This window comes from Amblyomma maculatum, chromosome 1 (assembly GCF_055883805.1).
Source record: "Amblyomma maculatum isolate TAMU_Amacu chromosome 1, ASM5588380v1, whole genome shotgun sequence".
Lineage (NCBI taxonomy): Eukaryota > Metazoa > Arthropoda > Arachnida > Ixodida > Ixodidae > Amblyomma > Amblyomma maculatum.
Genome location: NC_139344.1, coordinates 139,513,241 through 139,535,107, shown reverse-complemented (window position 1 = coordinate 139,535,107; position 21,867 = coordinate 139,513,241). Strand labels below are relative to the sequence as shown.

Here is a 21,867-nt window from a genome sequence, read left to right as displayed (position 1 = left end):
TTCTAAACAAAGGTGGCACTGCGATCAACAGTGATGTGGGGTTGTAGGCAAAAACGCAGCACGCTTGCATTGTGCCAAGCGACGCTGCCTTCGAAACTAACTCTCGTGTGTCAATATTTCAAAGCATGTGTGCGCCCCTCGTACTAAGAGGTGTTTCTGTTTATGCCTAGAGAGTAGTTCTGCCCTTTTTCAGCCTATTCCCCAGATGGAATTACCAGGCGGAGTGCTGTACCAGCTTACTTCGTGGCAGCAACAGTGCCAACATGGTAGATGGCTGCAATTATACTAATTTTAAAATAAATGAAAACGAGAAAGTGTATGATGTTGAAAATACTAATCGTCTACCCATTTCAACTTTCAGGCCAATTGATGCAACGAAGGGGACTACAGCACGAACGACTGGAAGCACATTTTTCACATGACGAACCTTATGAGGGGATTCGTGCTTCGACAAGCACCTTCACTCCAAAGAACGCAGAAAAGTACTGCGAAATTCATCCATACAATCTCACTGAACAAGAAGAACTCGACCTTTTCTTTTTGGTAATTTCGCCAAGTAGCCTGCCAACTTAACATTGTTTTATTAATGAAAAACAAACGTTTAAGGCAAGGCCATTTATAGGTAATGAATGACTGCAAGACATGAAGGTCTGCAAGAACACCCATTTTTCTCCTTTCACTTCACAGAAGGGGTACAGAAGTAAATGCGGAAGTTTCCCACGAGGTTCTAGTGAATGCTCATTCTGTTGAGCTATACCAATTCATAGTTCAAAGTTTCTTTTTATTCATGTGCACGTCATCTTATTCAACTTATTTTGCATCCCATTTCACTTTGAGACTTTACACTCTGTGTGGCGCAAATATTATACTTATTCTGATTGATCAGAATGTATGGTATATTATGTATTCGTCAAAGTATGAACGACAAGCTTCAATAAACAAACTCAAACAATCTAGGAAATAACATTGCGTGACTGGCACCTAATGAAGCTAGCGAAAGTGCAAACAGAGAAAAGTGCCCTAGCTACTTCCCAAGTCCAGTGCTGCTGCATTAATATTTCGTTTAGTGGCTCACTGTGATTGCCCTAGACGAATGACAGCAGCTTTTGTGTCTTTTTCTGTATGAACAAATGCTCGGGCAGTAGTGCAAGTCAATGGGGTCTGACAGTGGCTCTCCTGTATTTAAGTCGTGCTAGATCACATGCGAACGGAATATCGTGTCTAAACTTGTATTGAGAGCAAAAAAAAAAACTTGCACAAGCGGCAGGAGTTTGTTTTTGCACTATGCATCGCACAACCGAAGAGCAACCACGAGTATCAAGTGCTGCAAGCAAACTGACAAGTTTCAAAGCAGAAGTGCAACGCACGCTAATTGAGAAAGAAATCCACTACTGAAGGGTCTACTTGTCGCACTCCACAGGCACTGCCCACCACTTTCATCTCTATCCGACCGCAAGAAATGTGTGAAAACAGGTGCCGTTTTCTTTCATGTGGCAGCAAGCTGCACCAAAGCTTGCTGGAATATTGACAATTATGCTTCAAAACACAGCAAAAGCTGCACATCCAATGCAGGTGGCCCAGGCTCTCGCCTGCACCACGAAAGTCACTGCTGTCGACAGCACCGCCGCATTTCCCCGACGTCATAGACTGACAATTGTCTATAAGCAGTGAGAGCACTAGCCTTCATGTCATTGGGCAACCATGCCCACCTGTGTTTTTATCAGCTTGCATTTGTACTTCTGTCTTTCATTGTCAGACAGCATGACATATGCACATAAGTGCGAAGTGGTTGCAGATGTGGACCACAATGCTGACCTAGCCGAGCCACGATAAAAGGAAAATGCATCCACCTCGAGGAGAGTTTTCATGCCTAGCTCAGTGCCACTAGCAGTGCCAGGGAGAAATTTTGCAGCCAGAAACCAGCATTTGTTGCAAAAAAAAAAAGGGGGGGGGGGGGGGGTGCGACACTGCACTGCTGCCAGAACGAGGAGCGACAGATATGCAATGAAATCCAGGCATGCCACGACAAGGTTCTGTGCACAGCCCAGGAAGTCAAACGCACAAATTATAAGGAGTGAGTCGGAGACAAACATTTAAATGAAAAAATGGCTACAGGAAGCAAAGGAACAAGTGCTTAAAAAAACAGAAAAAAAAGAAAAGCAAAATATCACAAAGGGTCTGTTCATAAGTAACACCGAATGATTTGGCACCTGTGACAACCAATTCAGATGGTGGTGCTCCTTGGACATGCTTAAGACTGTTAGGGTTCCGCGAAGCGAAAAGCTTGGGAAACCTTGTTCTACAAGATGGCTGGTGCAACTGACGAGCTGTATAGTGAAGCTTTGACCGCAATCGCCACTAGTTGAAAGCACTGAGAAGAAAGGGAGATGGTTTTCTTTCCTGCAGCAAGTAGTGAAGCACATGCACCATGCATACCATCACAAGGACCAATGAAAACTTTAAACTTTGTAAAGAATGGCCAATAATGTTTTGAGATCTATAGAATGTCGGCACTTGTTGGACACACTTTATATCTCGGCATCTCTCATAGCCTGAGTTGCTTTGAGACGTTAAACCACACAAGCCAACCACACTTTATATCTGTACGATACCTCCGCTCCACAATAAAAAGGTACAATGTTGAGCACTGCCACAAGATGCAGGTACCTGCACTCGCCACTTACACAAGGCAAATAAAAATAAAAATAACAAGGCAATAATTAACTCACCTCAACATCTACTTCACTGTCTGGCCTAAGCCGCTGCACACGAATGCCAGGCTGTTTGTCAACCCAAGACCTAAAAGCAAAGAAAAAAAATGTAAGCACATACAAAGTAACCTCAAATAACACAGTGTTAAGATATTGAGCCAACAATGGCAGGAGAAGCATAGGATTGGTTATATAGACCAGCACCGATCTGTGATGTAAGAAAGATGTGGTGCCGCTGCTGTCGCCAGGCTGGGCCGAATGGATGTGAAAAGAAGGCTTAGCACCTATAGGAATACATGGAACCAAAAGATTTCAAACCAGTTTTCATGGCTCACAGTGAGCCTATGATGTCGTCATTCAGTGCTGGGTAACTATGGACATTGTCGAACACACTGTGAAACTATGAAACCTCAGTACAGGGGCAGAGTATTTTTAAAACAGTGCGAAATGTAGGGGGATGCAAGTCGGCAGCACGACCCACAGAAACACATGCAATCAAAACTTACCAAAATAATTTTCCAGTTTCACAGAGCACTGATATAAATGCAGCCATTTGTTAAAGTTTAGAGAGCGTTTTGAAGGAACAATGTGCCAAAATATGCTGTCATTTTCAAGTGAATCGATTTCAAAATGCTCCGAAATGTGTATTGTGAAGACCGATATACCCCTGAAAAGCTCACTGCTGGGTGCTTCTTGCAATCACCACAGCTTCATGGGTTGTACGTCCGAAAGGCTGCTGCTCGAACTACATTCCCTCTTAACTCTTTCGTTACCACGCCACTGTGATTTGATCACCAGTTGAAATTTTGCACCATCGGCATTGCAACAGACTTGCTGCGCCATTTAGTTTCTACTTCAGACACTATATTTTTGTTTTCAGTGTGGCTTCGATTTATTTCCACATGGCGACTATTTTTGAAATGCTTTTGAAGTGCAGGTTGTGGCTTGGAACGCTTCCAACAAGGCATCAACCACGGGAACAGCGCTCACTTGTAAAAGAACTGTTTCAGGTCAATTTGTTGCCACTGAAGCACAGTTGTTGGGTGTTATTAACAGCAGTGGCTCAAAAGACGATGTTGCATCCTTGGATTTTGATTTCAATATTGAAACTCAGCAACTACAGCCCGGAACGTTGACAACTGCATGCGTGCACGTTTCGATTTCTGTCTCTCATTTGTTTGTTCTTCCTTGGAGCTCCTTCACTCGATGGAAATATGTCATGCTTGATAATTTTCTCATCTCTAGTGCCTCTGCAACAAATGGGGAGTTGTCCTTCAATCATCGCAAAGAAGGATTTTGTTTTGGCGGAGTATAACGTTGGCCTTAGATTGACACCCCGTAGCAGGCCTTCTGGCTGCTACGACACGTTAGTATAAGGTTTCCCAAAGCTGTGGACTTCTTCAAACTGGATGTCACTATGGTAGGTCTAAATGCCATATATGCCTGAACACCAACAAGTATGCATTTAGTCACAGGCCGAAAATTTCGATTACTAATTTTTCGGACATGCTTGATTAGTCGGACTTTTTCATGGCACTACGACATGCTCCATAGAGATGAGGTATATTAGCACCTGAAATTTCGGATGAACTGTGACTATTGCTCGAACTTGAGGACTTTATTCCTCCCGCCGCTATTTGAGGATGCTTCACCGAGGGAATGTGAAGATTATGCAGTGAAGCATCCACAAAACGCCGCAGTTCAACGAATCCGCAGTGGCAGGTTCGCTTTCATGTCTGTAGATTGTCTAAGCTCGAGCGTTCACCCGCGACGTGTCGACGGTAGTAAAGCCATTGAATGCTTTGTGAATAGGCTTCTAATAAACAAAAGTGTCTGCATATTTCATTCGATTTCATTGCGTTTTGTTCCTGATTTTCATATCAAGAGTTCGTCCCAAATGTTAGGATAGCTGTACATTTTGTCTGTGTAATTTTTTTCGGCGTCCTTAAAAGTGATTTTAGCTGAAATGGAGAAGGGTTTAAATTACTGTCATCGAACTTTACTTAAGCAAAAAAAACTGCGCTTTTAATTTTTTGGTGAGTAATATTTATTTCAAACCGAAGGCTAAAAGTAAAGTAATCTGTTTCAGGTAGTATGAGGAAAGAATTTGTACCTCAAAATGCATTTGTATTATAATTTAAGATTTTGCTGGAAAGTGTTAACAAACATTCTAGAATTTATTTGTTTTTTTTTCAAGAGTTATTATCTCGTAAATTCAAATTTTTTTACCCCTTCCAATTAATTTTGTGCTTCCTGCATGTTTTTTTTTTTCAATATTCGCACTGACTATTTATGTTAAACGAAATGTTTTTCGAATGTACCTTGGTGCGTTTTATACCTGTATTTATATATTTTATAATTTGCAGCAGAAAGCTTGGTCAGACACTTATGAAAAAAAAAAAAAAACGCCATTTTTTCCTCTAATAACGAAAGGGTTAAAAGAAATATTTTGCCAATGCCATCAATGGAATACGTTTTTCTTAATTTTTTTCTCCCGTATGATTTGCATAAAAAAAAGTTTGTCAGGAACCTATCAAAAACAGCCATTTTTTCCCCTGGTAACGACAGAGTGAAATACTGCCGCTCAAATGATACAAATTTTAAATTGAAGGCAGTCCACATGTAGCATGATCAACGAACTGTGCACAGCAGCAAGCAACCAAAATACTCCATCTGCTCACACAGGTCTTGTCATGGCCAGACTTGAGCAGCAGAGGGCTTGAATAGAGCGTCGTCTGTGCCACCATCTGTTACAGTGGGCTGTCCTCTTTCGTTCGTTCCCTTGTCTTGACATTTGAGAAGTGCTTTACGAATGTAGTTTTTTCTAGGCTGCACACCATGAATGATCGTTAATGATAAACCAATTCAGTGCATATGGCTGCATATAAGGCTAAGAGAAACTTGCAGGACGTGGAGAAACAGCCAGCGGATAACGAGCCTGTCAGCTGTATGTACGGCTTCGCAACACATATTTAGCAGCGTTTTAAGTATAGACTGCCACCAGAATGATGTAGCATACTATGTCAAACATCTATGGTTACTTACGGAGAAATTTACAATCAGCACCACCCCAAATCCGACAGCTCGCATTCCAGACCTATGTTCGTCCAAAACTAGAATACGCTTCATCCATCTGGCACCCTTCACAAGCATATCTCGCTAATAATCTAGAGGCCATCCAAAACCGTGCCGCGCGATTTATCATGTCACAGTACTCACGTGAAACCAGCATCACAGCACTAAAACGAACCCTTTCCCTCCCAAGCCTTCAATCACGCCGCATTATATCACGTCTCTGCCTCCTTCATTCTTTTTTTTACCATCCTCACAACCGGCACCCTCTCCTGCAACCTCCCTCAAGAATGTCCCGTCGACTTAATCACAATCACCCTTTAAAACTGATTTTTGGCCGCACTGAAGCAATGAATAACTCTTTTTTTCCAGATGCAATAGCCCAATGGAATGCTCTACCGGACGTTATTGCTTCATGCAAAGATCGTGAAATTTTCCGAGCAAAACTAACGAGTCACCTTCAGTGTTCTATTTGACAATGCACACTAGTCTGCTCTTGTATATTTTGTTAATGTTTGTTGGTTTCGTTTTCTTTCTTTGTTTTTGTTTCTTGAACTGGTGTTCATATGCTGTTATATAATGTTATTGCCCCCGCCTTATGTAATGCCCTCGGGCCTTTAAGGCTTCAATAAATGAAATGAAATTTCTTCAAAACTCTCGGCAACGTTTAACAACTGGTCACCTCTTCTGGTGTTCTGCGAAATCAGAAAAATGTTGCGGTAAGTTGCGTGTACGTGTTTCTATGGGTCGCCCTCCCAACCCGCACCCCCATACATTTTGTGGTGTTTTAAAAATATACTGTGGCTCTGAAATGGCACTTCAGGCTTTCACAATCTGTTCTAGGATGTTCATGGCTGCTCTGTACCAAAAGCGGCATTGTAGGTGCCCCGTGAAATTAGAAAACTGCATTGAAAACTTTCGCTTCCATGTATTTAGCTCATTTTCTCTTAATAACCTTGAGAATATAAATGAAACCAGAGTAAGCCTAAGGGAATGTTACCCTCTTTTCTGTTTTTTTAAAGGCACTGATGATCACAAAAGGAAACCAACAACAATTGTTTCATACAGGAGGAAATTCAGAGAAAGCAGAAGAAAAAAACAACTCTATGGTGTCAATGAGATTCAAACCCACGACTTCTCCATGTCATATACAGTACTCTAGCTAGCTGTGGTTTGGTTGCCTTTGTTATTGCTCTGACATAATATAGCTACGTAGGTTAGTTGTGCAGCTTTGTTCAAATGCCTATAGCCAGCGAGCCATACAATTAATGAGGGCACGTGTGGCACCCCTGAAGTTCAAATCTCTCGTGAAAATGGGGGACACCCATCCTCACTCTTCACGAGCTTTGGAGCTTTAATGGTGCAGAAAGGGCTCCATTACGTGGCTTACCAGAAGGTCCTGTGTGCGACCATGGGAAGTTTGAACAAGGCTGCACATATTCATGCTACATAAAATGACAGAGGGCGGTTTTCATGGCTAATACAGTCGAACCCGGTCATATCGAACCCGGATATATCGAATTTTGGTTATATCAAACTCACGGAATATCCCCTTGAAAATCCAATGTAAAAGTATAGGAAAGCCGCGTCATATATCGAACTCAATTTCACCGGTTGTTCGATATATCGAACTCCGCACCACGCACTGGAAAGTGTGCCTTCCCCAAAGACGACCGCATCACGCTTGGCCGTTTGCCGCGTGACGTTTTCAAGCCACGCGCGTATGGAATGAGAGGGGACAGTTATGGACAGTGCCGCGCCCATTCCCAAAAGGTGCGCGCATCTGCAGTTATTGTTTTTCGCGCGCCAACACATGACGTTTGCAAGCCATGTACGTGGGTGTGCCCATTCTTTTGCGGAGCTATCTCTCTCCTTCAGCACGCGCTACGCATGTGCCAAGCCAGCTCAGCCCGTTTTCAGACAGACGTCGGACGCTTTCTCCAGCGTGTGTTGCGAACCCTCTACACGTGGCGGCTGACATGGCTATGGCGCCTGCGGACGTTAAGAAGCGGCAGCTCTCTCTCTGTTTTTCTTTCTTTTTTTGCGAGAGTCTTCCTTTCTTATCATTGTGCTGTATGCGTGACGTAGCGTAAGATATGGCGGCTGCGGACGTTAAGAAGCGGCAGGCTTTTTTTTTTTTTTGGCGGGAGCCGTTTATCTTTGCATGTATGAATCAACGGAAGCACGCGGTCTGCCGCTGCGATCATGACGCCCGCCCCAAGCGCGGCGTGATAAATGGAACCAGGCTTGTGCAATCAAGCCATCACGGGCACTCTGCCAAGTTCGCTCCCGGCCACCGGAGGAGCTACAGTACAACCTCGTTAATTCGAAGTCATCGGGACCACGAGAAATCTTCGAATTAAGCGGGTTTTCAAATTAACCGAACACACCAAGAAATAAGACTTAGGCAAAAAAATTCGTTGCAGGAACGTGTTACCTTTATTCGGCATATTTTGAATTACTACTGAAAGTAATCAGAGATGCTGGTTTGCCGCGTCCGGTAGTTTGCAGCTCCTAAGGTCATGCTCTCGAGTTGGTCAAATAGACGAAACATATCTGAACTTCCACCGCGGCACTCAACAAAACTGCGGATAACGTTCAGCGATCCAATAACTTCACCAAGAGCAGGTGCTCGGGGAGGCTCGTCGGTGTCTTGTTAGTGCTGCCGCTCTCACCACAGACGGTGAGAAAGGTTAAATTATTGCGTTCTTTAAAACGACAAAACCATCCATTGCTGCACTTAAATTCCTCGTGCCCAAGTTGTAGAGCTGGGTCGTTGGCCTTCTCCCGCAGTAGTGTTCCATTGACGGGAAGGTGGGCAGCGTTTGCTTTCTACAGCCAGTGAAGCAGAGTAGCTTCCACATCTTGATACGTGGGAGCCCGTACTCGTGACTGCTTCGAAGAATAGGTCTTGCCGTAAGCCTCTAGTATTTTTGACTTGTTGCTCAATATTGTGGACAACGTCGAGAGGGGCACGCCATGCCTTTTGGCCAACTCGGTCTTCGAACAAGCGCTCTTGCCTGCTTCCTGGATCAAGCAGAACTTCTGCTGCAGCGTTAAAGTCTTGTACTTTGGCATTTCTGCACTGCTACGGTCACAAAGCTAGCACTTCTGCACAGTCCCGCCCAAAAAAACGGCACAGTAGCCGACCCCTAACCAAAGCGCACAAGACAAAGAAATGGCGCAGGCGAGACAGGCGCGGCGGTGGTGGTGGAGTACTTGCAGCGTCGGAGGCACGGGGGAAGAGTGGGCGAAGCACACCAAGGGATGGAGTGGGGGCGAGGTCACGTGAAAAAAGCCGGTATGCCCGCCGTGTTGCAGTGAAGCACATCTTCTCCTCTGCAGGCGCGTGTTTCGGCGGTGCGCGAGGCGCACTGTGGACCAATTTTTGTGCAGAGAGTGCTCCGGCTGGGGCGCTTCGCCTATAAATCATCACCATTACTATGTGGCTTTGCCTCGCGGCTCCGTAGGGCCGTCGTTTCGCCGGGTTTGCGGCGAAACATGGATCAGGCATTGCCGCATAGCAGTCCAAATTTTCGAATTAACCGGGCTGGCGCAGGCCGCCTGTTCGAATTATCCGGCCAAATTTACATTGGAAAATACGGGACCGCAGAAAACCTTCGAATTATCCGGGATTTCGAATTAACCGAGTTCGAATTATCGAGGTTGTACTGTATAAAAAGATAAACGCATAAACACGCCCTGACGTTATCGCTGCACAGCATCTTGGCACGATGCCAAGAAATGAGCTGTGGAGACGACCGAAACAGAGTGCGACATGCAAGCGAAAACGCTGGCGATTTCTGCCGCGGCGACAAAACCTTGTTTTGAGCTGCCGTGGCAGAGGGACGCAGTTCCAAGAAGTTGGAAATTTTTCGCTCTGTCGCTGCCGCTCGTCGCCGAGATTGCTCAATCGCTTGCATGTGAGCGAGCTGGTCTTAAAGCATTTTTTTTTTTTTTTTCAAATTCTTGGGTGAAAAAGTGGAGGGTGGGTTCATTATGCGAGTGGATTGATTACGCGACACATGCGGTATCGTTTTTTGGCATCGTAAGTGCCGTCACAAGCCGATTTTTGTATATCGAATTATCGATATATCGAACTATTTCGCGATCCCCTTCGAGTTCGATATATCCGGGTTCGACTGTAGATGAAGACATGAAGACAATGTACGGGACATACAGACTGTTTTGCAATGGCACTAAATAGACACAAAACCACGCCATCAAACACTTCATGGGAATGTGGCAGTCTGGATGACGACAACTAAAAACCATGAAAATGGTGGGGCCTTTTTCTGCTTGGCCCCAGCACACTTCATGAAGCATAATAGCTGATGTTGAATTCCAGTTTGAGCTTATATAAGAACAAAAACCTCCAAAGCACTTCATTTTTTATACGCAGATGAAAAGTTAAACTTGCATAACTGTCATTTATGGTGTTTGTTTAACCGAAGGACTAGCCGCCGAGTCAATAAATTAAATAAATAATAAATAGTCAATAAATTTGGCACTGTGTCGTTTTAAAATGCACTGCTTACTAGAAGTGCATTTTAACACCTTGAAGTGGCAAATGGAATAACAGACATCGTAGAGAAGAGCTTCAGATTAGTTGAGGCTATTTGAGGTCCCAAAGCACGCACTGACATCGAACAGCACATAGGCAGCCTTTGTGTTTTGCCAATGCATTTTGATGGAGGCAAAAGGGCACCTGTGTACTACATGATGTCAGCATATACTAAAATACCTCAAGTGGTCTTAAATTGTTTCACAGCCCTCCAAAACAACATCTCTCATAGCCCATGTGTGCTTCAGGATGTTAAAACCCTATAATTTAAAGTTTACTCATCCAAATGTATAATAACATGCTGATATGATCATTGTAGTGTATCACAACACTACCGCTCTATGTTCAGCGTCACATGCAATGCCCGATGTCTGGCATTTTGTTTCGGTCAGCACCTTGTCCCAGCATGACTGTTTGTGCCCTGCTCCAGTGCACTTTGCTCAATGGAGAGTTTGGCTCAGACTTCTGCTTTACTGATACCAGTCATGCTGGGGAGAGGAAGATGGCAGAATGGCTTGTAGAAGTCACATCGGTGAGTTCAACATGAATGAAAATTAATTGCAAGAATATGTGGAGCGCATGTTGTGCTGTGCAGCTAACAAGGTGATGAAGAATGCCACCACGAGGACTGCTTTACTGAGTGGCTATGACCGAACAAACAGTAGACACTTCCTTTAAGATGAATTTGAAAGGAAAAACATCGAGCTCACAGGTCCTCACACCGTAATCAGTTGGCAAGAAACTATCGTTTTACGCTATCCAGAAATTTTGAGCCAGGCATATCCACACACTACACTGCCGCCAATTCACACTGATCTCAATCGGGATGCTAAGCCAAGATTTCACAAATATCGCGGTAATATATTTGCGCTTAAGGACAACGTCATAGCAGAGCTGGGCAGATTGGAAAGACAAGGAATTCAGCAATCAGTGCAGTATTCAGAATGGACCTACACTTATAGTCTTTTTCCAGGAAAAGAACATGTCACATAGGATCTGCAATGGTTATTGAAGCACAGCAAGCCAAATGTTAAAGAGCAATTTCTACCATTTGCCTATGCGTCAAGAGTTGTCCACAAAGTATAAAGTTGGAGAAAGGTCACGTTTTTAATTTCAGTTTGATATGAATCAATCATACCAACAGCTTGCTGATGACATCACAGGGGAATTGCTTACAATTGTTTCTTGCAAGGCCACTCACTACATAGAAAGACTGTATCATCTCATCATCATCATCAGCCGGACTATACCCACTGCAGGGCGAAGGCCTCTCCCATTTTCCTCCAATTAACCCGGTCCTGTGCTAGCTGCATCCACTTGACCTCTGCGAATTTCTTAATCGCATCCACCCACCTAATTTTCAGCCACCCCCTGCTACGCTTACCTTCCCTTGAAATCCAATTGGTTACTCTTGGAGCCCATTGATTGTCCTCTCTTAGCGCTACATGTTCTGCCCATGCCCATTTCTCGTTCTTAATTTCGACTAGAAAGTGAGTAACTTGAGCTTTTTCTTGGGCCTCCTCTGCACGCTTCCTACCTCTTAACGTTACAGCTACCTTTTTCTATTCCATGGCCCTCTGCGTTGTCCTCAACTTAAGAAGAACCCTTTTCGTTAACCTTCATGTTTCAGCCCATAGGTCAGTACCAATAGGATGCAACTGTTGTATACTTTCCTCTTGAGTGATACCGGTAAGCTGCTAATCATAATGTTAATGTTTGAGTACCTTCCAAATGCGTTCCATCCCAATCTTATTCTCCTTGTTATTTCTCTTTCGTGGTCCAGATCTATAGTCACTACCTGTCCTAAGTAGACATTTGCTCACCATTTCCAATGCTTCACTACCTATTTTAAACTGATGTTTCTTTCCCAAGCTGTTGAACATTTCCTTAGTCTTCTGCATATTAAGCTTGCAGCCTACCTTTCTGCTGCTCCTGTCTAAATCATTTATCATTAGTTGCAAATGGTCCCCTGAGTTACTTAACAAGGCAATGTCATCAGCAAATTGCAGATTACTGAGATATTCTTCATCAACCGTGATGCCTAACTGCTCCCATTCCATGCCTTTGAATACACTCTCTAAGCAAGCTGTAAATAGCACTGGGGAGATCGTGTCTCCTTGCCTAACACCTTTCTTAATTGGAATTTTATCACTTTCTTTACACAGACCTATGGTTGCTGTGCAGCCACTATAGATATCTTCCAGCACTTTCACATATGGCTCACCTGCACCCTGATCTCACAATGCCTGCAGAGTTATGGCGTGTGTAAGTAGTCTAAAGAACATGAGGATGCTTTTGACAGCCTGAAGCAGCTGCCTGTCATTTCCACACCAGCAAGAAACCTCCTGAAAAAAGCATGCTCCTGAAACACTGTTTCTCCACAGCAAGTTTGTTTCAACCACAGCACACGTAAACTGTTTTTCATAAGCCATTTTTTTTTTTTTTCCATATATTGAGTCCTATGGAAAACCAACTAATTGTCTCACACTGTTCATACTATCAAAGAATTCACCTTAACATAGTTCATTTGAATGAAATTTACTGTAGCTGCACTTTCCAAGTTTCATTAACACTGACCAAACGGTTCAAAAGTTGACCTTTCTATAAGTTGGCAGCCTTTCCAACAAAAATATATTGGTCTCAACCAAATAATTTTGGCCACTATTGTTCCTTGTGACATAAGTCATACTAGTTTTCATTTTGCCATCACAGACTGGAAGGTAAGGTTTCATATGCTTACAAAGCTGCAGATTCAGAAATAGCGCTTTTCAATACTTTGTGCAATATTCGAGAGTCCTTTGTGTGGGCTCAGCCACAGATTTCTTTCATGAGTTTACGCCCTTAACTTTAGGATGACTAAAAGAAATAATGCAATTTTACTCTAAATTATAATTCATTATAATCATGTTAGGCTATTACAACATTACATAAGATATCACAAGCATCCCACCCAAGTCAACAGGTTAAAGTGACCTTGATAGCTTACAAACACAACCAAATCTAGACATAACCATCCTCAATTTCTTAAAATTCGCCCTTATTTATAACTCACTTTCAGTGAACACTATGCCGTTTTTTAGTAGTTTTTTTTTATGATTTATGCCGCTCAGTGAGAAAAACAACTAAAAACTGTAATGAAAGCTTGTAGTGTTTGTGGGCTAGATTAAACAAAGAAATGGCAAGCAAAAGTACATCATTACACTCTCTAAGAAAAGTGCAGGTAAGGTTCACAAGGAACAAAACGTCCTAAAGAGGACATTCTTCACTTGCAGCATGTGTTCTGAAATTAGGTTCCGCGAAATCTGGGGGTTTTGCAGGCTGGCTTTGTGGGTTCCGCGAGTCCCCCCCCCGCACTGCACTGGTCAAGTTATGTTATGTCAAGTGATTCTGTGTGCAGCCCAGAGCTAGTTGAGCCAAAGCCAGTCCAAGTGGCATTGGTCAAGCTTGCAAGTGAGATAGAATATTGGTTTTGTGACTGCAGTTCACTTCTTGTCTTGGAGTTATATAAAAAAAAATCAACTGCCGAAATCTAGAAAACAAACGAATGCTTACAAAAGTGAACTAAATGGCAATAATAAGCATAGAGCGCATGCAACAATGCCCGATTGTGACACTTGTGTGGATTGACTGTGGTGCAGGAAGAGAGGGTTTCTTGGCACATACTGATAGCTGTTGGGGTATGAAAACCCTCAACCTATATAGCAGTGAGAATTCAAAACAAAAACTGTACTTTCAAACTAAAACTAGTAAAATCTCGTACACTCCAAGCAGATGTCCTTCCTACTATGCAAATAGGTGCATGTACTGATTACGTTCAACTCCTGTCGTGGGGCAGCCTTACAGCATTCCCTTTGCCACACAGAAGTCAGATTACATCTAGAAAAAAACAACAGAAGACCAGCTAACATTCAAAGATGACACCATAATCAGGATTTTCACTGACCTTGAACCATAGATGAATGTCATGGGCACACCCTGATGCAGTTCTCCAATACGGCTAACCATTGGATGTCGAGCCCAGCCATACTGTGTCATCATGGCCTTAAACGCCGATTCTCCACTGAAAGTAACATGAAAAATTTGCTACAGCACTGCATAAAACTGTGATGGTCACTGCAATTAAGGAAACAATAACCTGTCATATGAACAAGAAAAAAAGCAAACCAGATTATATAAGAGTCATTAGCTCATGAAGTTCTTCCAGGGTCAAAACATGCTGCTTCGCTTTTCCCTCAGTGTGATAACAATGTTAAGGTCAAAAACTTCAGTATAAAATTAAAAAAGCAATAGTATACTGACAATCTACTACCATCTCCCAGTAAGTACTTCCAAAACCACTACGTTCAATTATTTCTTAAAAGAAATTTCATTTTTCACCCTTACCCTTCCTATAAACTGATATAACCAAGCTCTCATTTTCAGCTAATGATCTATTTCCTCCAATTATCATACTACAACAATTCTTGACAAGACAAACTTTCGAAGAGTGAAAAATGCTTGTTCCAGCAAAAAGCAAGCTCAACAGCATAAATTACATTGCACTATATCTGATTTTATACAAAGCCAAGTAAATTTATTTATTTTTACCCTTGTTGCCCAAGGGCATTACACAGGGGAGTGGGGACACACAAAAGCACAAAATATACAGCAATGATAAAGAGAAATAAATACAAGTATATAAATGGCTGCAAGTGAAGAAGACAAATATGTTCAAAATGCTGCGGGGATACAGTACAACACATTTTTATACAGCATAAGGCAAATATTCACATAGCTACAAGCATACAGTAAAATACAATAAAATCTCTTTAATTCTACCCCCATTATTCGGGAAATTTGGATAAGTCGGACCAGAGGCATGGTCACGGCTGATGCCTATGCAAACCTAAGGCATTAGAAGCTTGTTAATTCTGACACACGTGGGCTAGCACCAGTTAATTAGGACAAGAGGAGGGAGGGCTCATGTCGAGGCATGACCTGTGAAGCTAGCAATTGTCCAAGTAAACCTTCGCGAACCTGAATGACATAAAGTGCCCACGCACTTCAGGCATGTGCGCTATGGTAGGCACAATAACAGTCAACCCCAGCCCTTGCCGAAATATAGCCCAGCAGCACAGTTTCAGTTTCCCTCCTCTTAAATTCGCACCATCCCGCTGCTGCCATTGGCCAGTTGGGCCGGTGCTGACACTGCTTAGCGCGTCACTGGTCTTTTAGTTTAACTTTGGGATGGTGTCACACTGTCCTAACACCTACACATGTATTTCTCTTGGCAAAATCGCTAAATATCGACATTGTCAATTGGTTTTCGTCACAAAGAGCAGACATCCATACACTGGTCGTTCGTTAGATAAAATTACTGTGTTGCAAACAGTTTTGGGCAGTTTTCAGGAACATTTGGTAATTGGATCCTTCGGATAATTCAACATGTTTCTGGTCTCTTGAAGGCTGAATTAATAATGGTTTCTGGTTGGTTTGTGGGGCTTAACGTCCCAAAGCGACTCAGCCTATGAGACGCCGTAGTAAAGTACTCCGGAAATTTCGACCACCTGGGGTTCTTAATGTGCACTGACATCACACGGGTGCCTTGCTTTTAGCCAGCACCAAAAAGCAGCCGCTGAGGCCGGGATTTGATCCCGCATCCTTGGGAACAGTAGTCGAGCGACATAACCACTGCGCAACCCCGGTGAGATATTATTCTACTTATTATTATTTTATTTATTTTTTTTTTGTAGCCTCACCATAATATATGTCACATACTGTAGTGACATAGTGTTATACATAGTGTTATACATAGTGGCACGGGCAGAGGCTTATTATTCTACTCTCTTTTATGGTTGCCTCACCATATTCTGTCACATATTGTAGCCACACTTTTCACCATTTTTAGGAGTTGCTGTTTTCATCTTAAAGAAGGGAAAAGAAAAAAAAGTTAAACATACACCAAATTATTTTTAAACCTTCTTGAAATATTTTCGAAAATTTTTTTTTTTCACCAAAGAAGTTCAGTATTATTTAGAAGTAAACCACATCTTGAAGATGTTCACCAAAGCTAGAATCTATCAACGTTTGTTTCAGTGCAGAGGCATGCCATATATATTGCCGCGTGCCTCTCGAAACCGGGAGAAAAGAGGACGAAGCTGAGTGTGTGAGACTGATCCATTCAGGGGTTGCCGCCTTCTACTCGTTACATTTTCTGGAGGAGCAGCCGGGTACGATTCCCTTTTGCTGGGTTCCACCCCTCAAGGGCAACCGAGAGTCACCATAGATTTAACACCGGTCCACCGCAGTACCAGCCGCCGCCTCCGAGGCCAGTCGCCAGAGTTCGGGCCTTTGTACTGGATGCCTCTGACCACCATGCATTGATCGAACACGAACATTGCGGCTAACAGAAAGAGTTCACATCACTTCGTCGTCCTCCAGTCTCGAATGCCACCGTCCTACCATGGTGAGCTTTACGAGGGCGCTGAGGACTGGCTAGACCAATTCGAACGGGTCGCCAACTACAACAGCTGGGATGAGCAAAGGAAGCTGCATAATGTGTACTTTGCTCTCGAAGACTCGGCGCGGACGTGGTTCGTCAACCACGAAACGACGCTACTATCATGGGTCCTCTTTCATCGCCAGCTTTCCAACTCTTTTGTTCGGGGCATGGCAGCAAGATCGCAGTGCCGACTCCGCACACTCCTTTCGGTCGTTTGGAGGTCGCCAGCTGTTGGCGACCTACACCGCCAAAGACCGAAGGGAGCGTGCGGAGTCGGCATTGCGATCTCGCTGCCAAGCCCCGAACAAAAGAGTTGGAATGTACTACGAAGACATGATCTGCCTTTTTAGGCCTGCTGATTCAAATATGTCTGAAGAGACGAAAGTGCGCCACCTAATGCGTAGGGTGAAACAAGAATTATTTGCTGGCCTCGTGCGCAATCTACCTGGCACGATATCAAATTTTCTAGCAGAGGTCACCACAATGGAACAAACACTTCAACACAGGGCACAGTACTATAACCGTGACGTGTCTGCCATATCACCGGCCGTCTATGCTTCCGGCTTCAACGGTTCCGGTGACGCCTTAAGGGAGCTTGTTCGATCAGTGGTCAGAGAAGAGCTGAGACGCATTCAGATACAGGATCTAACGTCGTCATCGAGGCTTCCGTCACTCGCGGAGGTCATTCGTGAGGAAGTTAGGCAAGTTGTCCCGGAGCAGTCTGTGCCTGCCGTGCAGCCACTGCCACCGAGTGTGCCTACATACGCAACCATGCTTCAGCAGAATACCCTGTGCGATTCTCAATGAGCGAACGTCACTGTGCCTTATCCAAACCAGCACCATAGTGGGTACGACTCTCCTAGGGCCAGAGTAAACACCCCTACACTTGAACAAAGCCCGCGTCGTCCTCCTCTTCTAGCCGAGGTACGGTTTCGAAAGACTGACGTCTGGCGTGCCCCTGACCAGCAGCCCCTTTGTTACCACTGCGGCGAGGCCGGTCACATGTTGAGGTTCTGTCCATACCACCACGCCGGACTTCGTGGCTTTCATCCGCGTGCACGATGTCCTCGAAGTGGTGAACGACCACCGGAAATCGAAGAGTACCTGTCGGCTATACGAATCCCCCAGACGTCCCACAATACGGGTTCTGCGTCATTACCTCTTCTTGTTATTGTTCCTCAAGTCCACGACCCTCTACATACCGCACGGGCCGCTCTCTGAGCCCCCGCTCCCCGAGCCGTCGGGAAAACTAGGAATAGCGAACTGCCGAGGTGAGGCCGCTGAGGAGCGAACTGCCGAACATCCTCCATCGCGTTTATTACAAGATAACAGCTATCAGACGGTGTCATGTAATGATGAACCTGAGTGCGCAGCTTCGGACATTACGGGGGCGGACTATTCAGTTATGAGCAGTGGATTAGTGAGGAAATGAAGAAAGTTTTAACCGAGTGGACTGGACCTGAGATTCGCACGGAAAGGGGACACCTTATCACCCCAGCTGGAAGATGCGTTGCGAGAGCTGCAATTGACGGATTTGTTTATGTTGGCGACTTTGTTGTTCTTACCCACTGTTCGCGAGACATCATACTCGGCTTGGACTTCTGACAGGCTAACGGTGCGATAATTAATTTGCAAGAATCACGTCTGATGTTTTCGTCGAGCCAAGCCATTGTGAGATCTAGCGTCGACAGTTCACCAACCGCCTCACGTATTACAGCTACTGACGTTACGGTCCCGCCAAAGTGCAGCATTATGGTCATGGTAGAAAGCGACTCACCATTCAACCGCGACGTACTGGCAGAGAGGAATGTGGGCCTGCTTCTTGAGAAAGGGGTCTGCGCTGCAAGAGGACTTGTTCGCTTACGGGATGGTTGTGCGAAGCTCTGGATTATGAATTTCGGAACTGAGTTTCAGCACATTGCTAAAGGAATGGCCATCGCGTATGTTGCCGACTTTAATGAGCCAGCGAACATCTGTACTCTGGCGCCGCCGTCGCCAGCCGGATGCGATGCACCCGACATCCTATCGACTGTGGACATTAATCCGAATCTGTCATTAGGTGAGCGGCGGCGACTCCTAGAGCTCCTTCGGGATTTTGCTGGATGCTTTGCAACGTCTTCGAAAGTTGGGCGCACCCCAGTAGCCAAACACCGCATTATGGTTGACGCGGAGACCAAGCCATTTCCCAACACCCATACCGCGTGTCGTCAACAGAACGTGAGGCTATTTGAAGCCAGGTGCAAGAAATGCTCACCAATGACGTGGTGCAGCAGTCTACCAGTCCCTGGGCTTCGCCTGTAGTGTTGGTGAAGAAAAAGGACAATACCTTGCGTTTCTGCGTCGATTATCGTAAGTTAAATCAGGTAATGAAATGGGACGTACACCCGCTCCCGCGTATCGACGACGCATTGGACTGGTTACGCAATGCCAAATATTTCTCGTCGCTTAACCTCAAGAATGGCTACTGACAGATAGAAGTGGACGAAAGGGACAGAGAGAAAACAGCGTTCGTCACCCCCGACGGCCTTTATGAATTTAAAGTGCTTCCTGTCGGTCTCTGTTCTGCGCCAGCAAACTTCCAACGAATGATGGACACCGTTCTCTCTGGAATGAAGTGGCAAGCGTGCCTAGTGTATCTTGACGATTTCGTCATTTTCGTGGCTAGTTTTTAGGAGCACCTCGACCGGTACTGCGAATGATACTGCAGGTGCTGCGTTCAGCCCAGCCGACGATAAAACCGCAGAAATGCCATTTCGGATTCTAGGAGCTCCGCTTTCTTGGCCATGTTATTAGTGCTGAGGGCGTGAAACCAGATCCCGACAAGACTGTTGCTGTGGAAAACTACCCGCGCCCAACCGACAAAAAGTCAGGTTTTTGGGGCTTTGTGCCTATTACAGGCATTTCGTTTCAGCAATTTTTTTCGTTTCAGCGATTGCCAAGATTCTTACGCTTCTTACCCGAGACAATGTTCCTTTTACGTGGCAAGAAGATCAAGAGGATGCCTTCAACGAGCTACGCCAGCAACTGCAGGCCGCCCCGATACTTGCCCATTTTGATGAAAACGCTGCTACGGATATTCATATCGATGCCAGTAATTTTGGACTCGGTGCCGTTCTGATTCAGTGGCAAAATGGCACTGAGAAAGTTATCGCTTACGCCAGTCGCTCTCTTTCAAAAGGAAAAGGAATGTCTTGCGGTAGTTTGGGCGATAACTAAGTTCCGACCCTATCTTTACGGGCGCCCTTTTAGGGCTGTGAGCGACCGCCATTCGTTATGCTGGCTAGCCAACCTCAAAGACCCCTCTGGACGGCTTGCAAGGTGGAGCCTTCGTCTCCAAGAGTACGACATTATGGCTGTATACAAGTGTGGCCGTAAGCACAACGATGCCGATTGCTTGTCGCGTGCACCAGTTGATGCTGCCCCGTGCACCAGTTGATGCGAACTTCGGTCAAAACTTCGGCCTTCTCACGAAGCTGAAGCGGCTTTTTTCGAGTTGTTGGCCGACTAGCCATAGTAGCAACACGGCGAACACTGCGCGCACGAAAACAAACAGCGCACACCACGAGGTGACAGCGTACAGCCTGGTAGAAAATTGCAGGACACGACGCGCACACCCGCCATGAACAATGGACCTGTGCACTGCGTAGTAGGCGTTGTTGGCGGTCAGCAAAGGCGCGGAGCTCGGTAGCACTGGCATGACGACACTATCACGTGATCACCATTGGGAAACGTCATTGGCTGCTTTTTCTTCTCACCGTTTTTTTTCCCGCGTTTTGCTAGTTTTGCTGCCTGGGCCGCGCATGCTTTTTTTTTTCTCTCTCTCTTCCTCTCTACGCTCTGTTTCGTCCTTGCCCGAGGTCGTACCAAGACAGCTGGCGCGACGCGAAACGTGAACCTACTCCTACTGCGGGGACAAAAGGAGTGAGCGGGGGAACGGTGGGAGAGGACGAGCAGCGGCACTCTTCCGCCTTCATAGAATCGCATTTCCGACGTCGACGTGCTTGGGTCTGCATGTGTCAGCGGCACGGATGGTCGTGGCACTGGAAAGCTTTTTTTTTTCTTCTTTCTGCTGAAGCGCTGCTCGAACGGTCGAGTGAGCTGCGCAGGTGGGGTGCGGCCGGCCGTGAAAGTTCATCTTAACCGATTAGAGATTGCAAAGTGTTCATCTTAAGCGGATTTTTTTGCATTGACTCTATGGGGAACCAAACAAACGACCTCCACTATTCATCTTAACCGAGGGTTCATCTTAAGCGAGTTCGTCTTAACGGGAGTCTACTGTACAGTCAACGACCGATTTTTCGGACCCTCTAGGGAATGCAAAAACGTCCGAAAATTCAGGCAGTCCGAAAAAATGAATGCATAAAAAAGACGTACTATTTTACAAATATTTCTTGGATTAAAACAGTCAAGGACGAGGTATTAGGCTTCCGAAACACCAAAGCATGAAAAAGAGCCATTCAAAAACTCTATGCAACCAACAGCCTGTTTGTTATGCATGTGTCGTCACAGCAGCCAGCATTATTGCTGCAGTGTCTTAAATATCCTTGTTTGGACGGCATTTCGCTTGCATGCGATCATATTGGCCTCGATCTGAGCAAGAGTCATGTCAGCACTGTTACATCGATGAAAGCGTGAGCAATGCTCGCGTCAACGCGGCGCTCGTAGGCAGCGCAGACGTTGGCTTCTCATTCTCAACATCAGAGTCTTCCGAATCCTCCAACAACCTGACGGACTAGCTCCTCATCGGTCAGTTCTGCACAGAAGTTGAGCTCGTTGTCAGCGTTGACAAACTGTTCAAAAGTTATTTCCGTCGGTATGAAAATCCCAGCAGAGCGGAGGTCGTTGATCGCTTCATCCTTGGACGGGCACATGTCAATCACGTTGTCACATTCAGGCAAGTCTGCTGCCTCTGTGGTGAGTGCGAAGCCCGCATGGCGAAACCCACGTCAGCCTGTGATCGTCTGCTCATTACTTGTTTAATAATGGCGGCTTTCTTCTCCATCGTTAACCGACAGTACTGTTTTCCGCGCTTCGATGCC

The 21,867-nt window shown here is 45.1% G+C and overlaps 1 protein-coding gene across 3 annotated transcripts in view; it reads right to left on the bottom strand.

Moving 5' to 3' along the window:
• The window catches only part of LOC146204103 ((Lyso)-N-acylphosphatidylethanolamine lipase-like), an 86,446-nt gene that overhangs the window by 34,404 nt on the left and 30,175 nt on the right, over window positions 1–21,867 (bottom strand). For 2 of the 3 annotated variants that reach the window (XM_084589096.1, XM_084589097.1), the window contains exons 6-7: window positions 14,291–14,407; window positions 2,730–2,799 (exon numbers count right to left, since the gene is read on the bottom strand). The exons of the other annotated variant lie outside the window; for it this stretch is intronic. In XM_084589096.1, coding sequence (XP_084445222.1) covers window positions 2,730–2,799; window positions 14,291–14,407 — 187 coding nt within the window. The remainder of the gene's footprint in view (window positions 1–2,729; window positions 2,800–14,290; window positions 14,408–21,867) is intronic. 3 annotated transcript variants of the gene reach the window in all.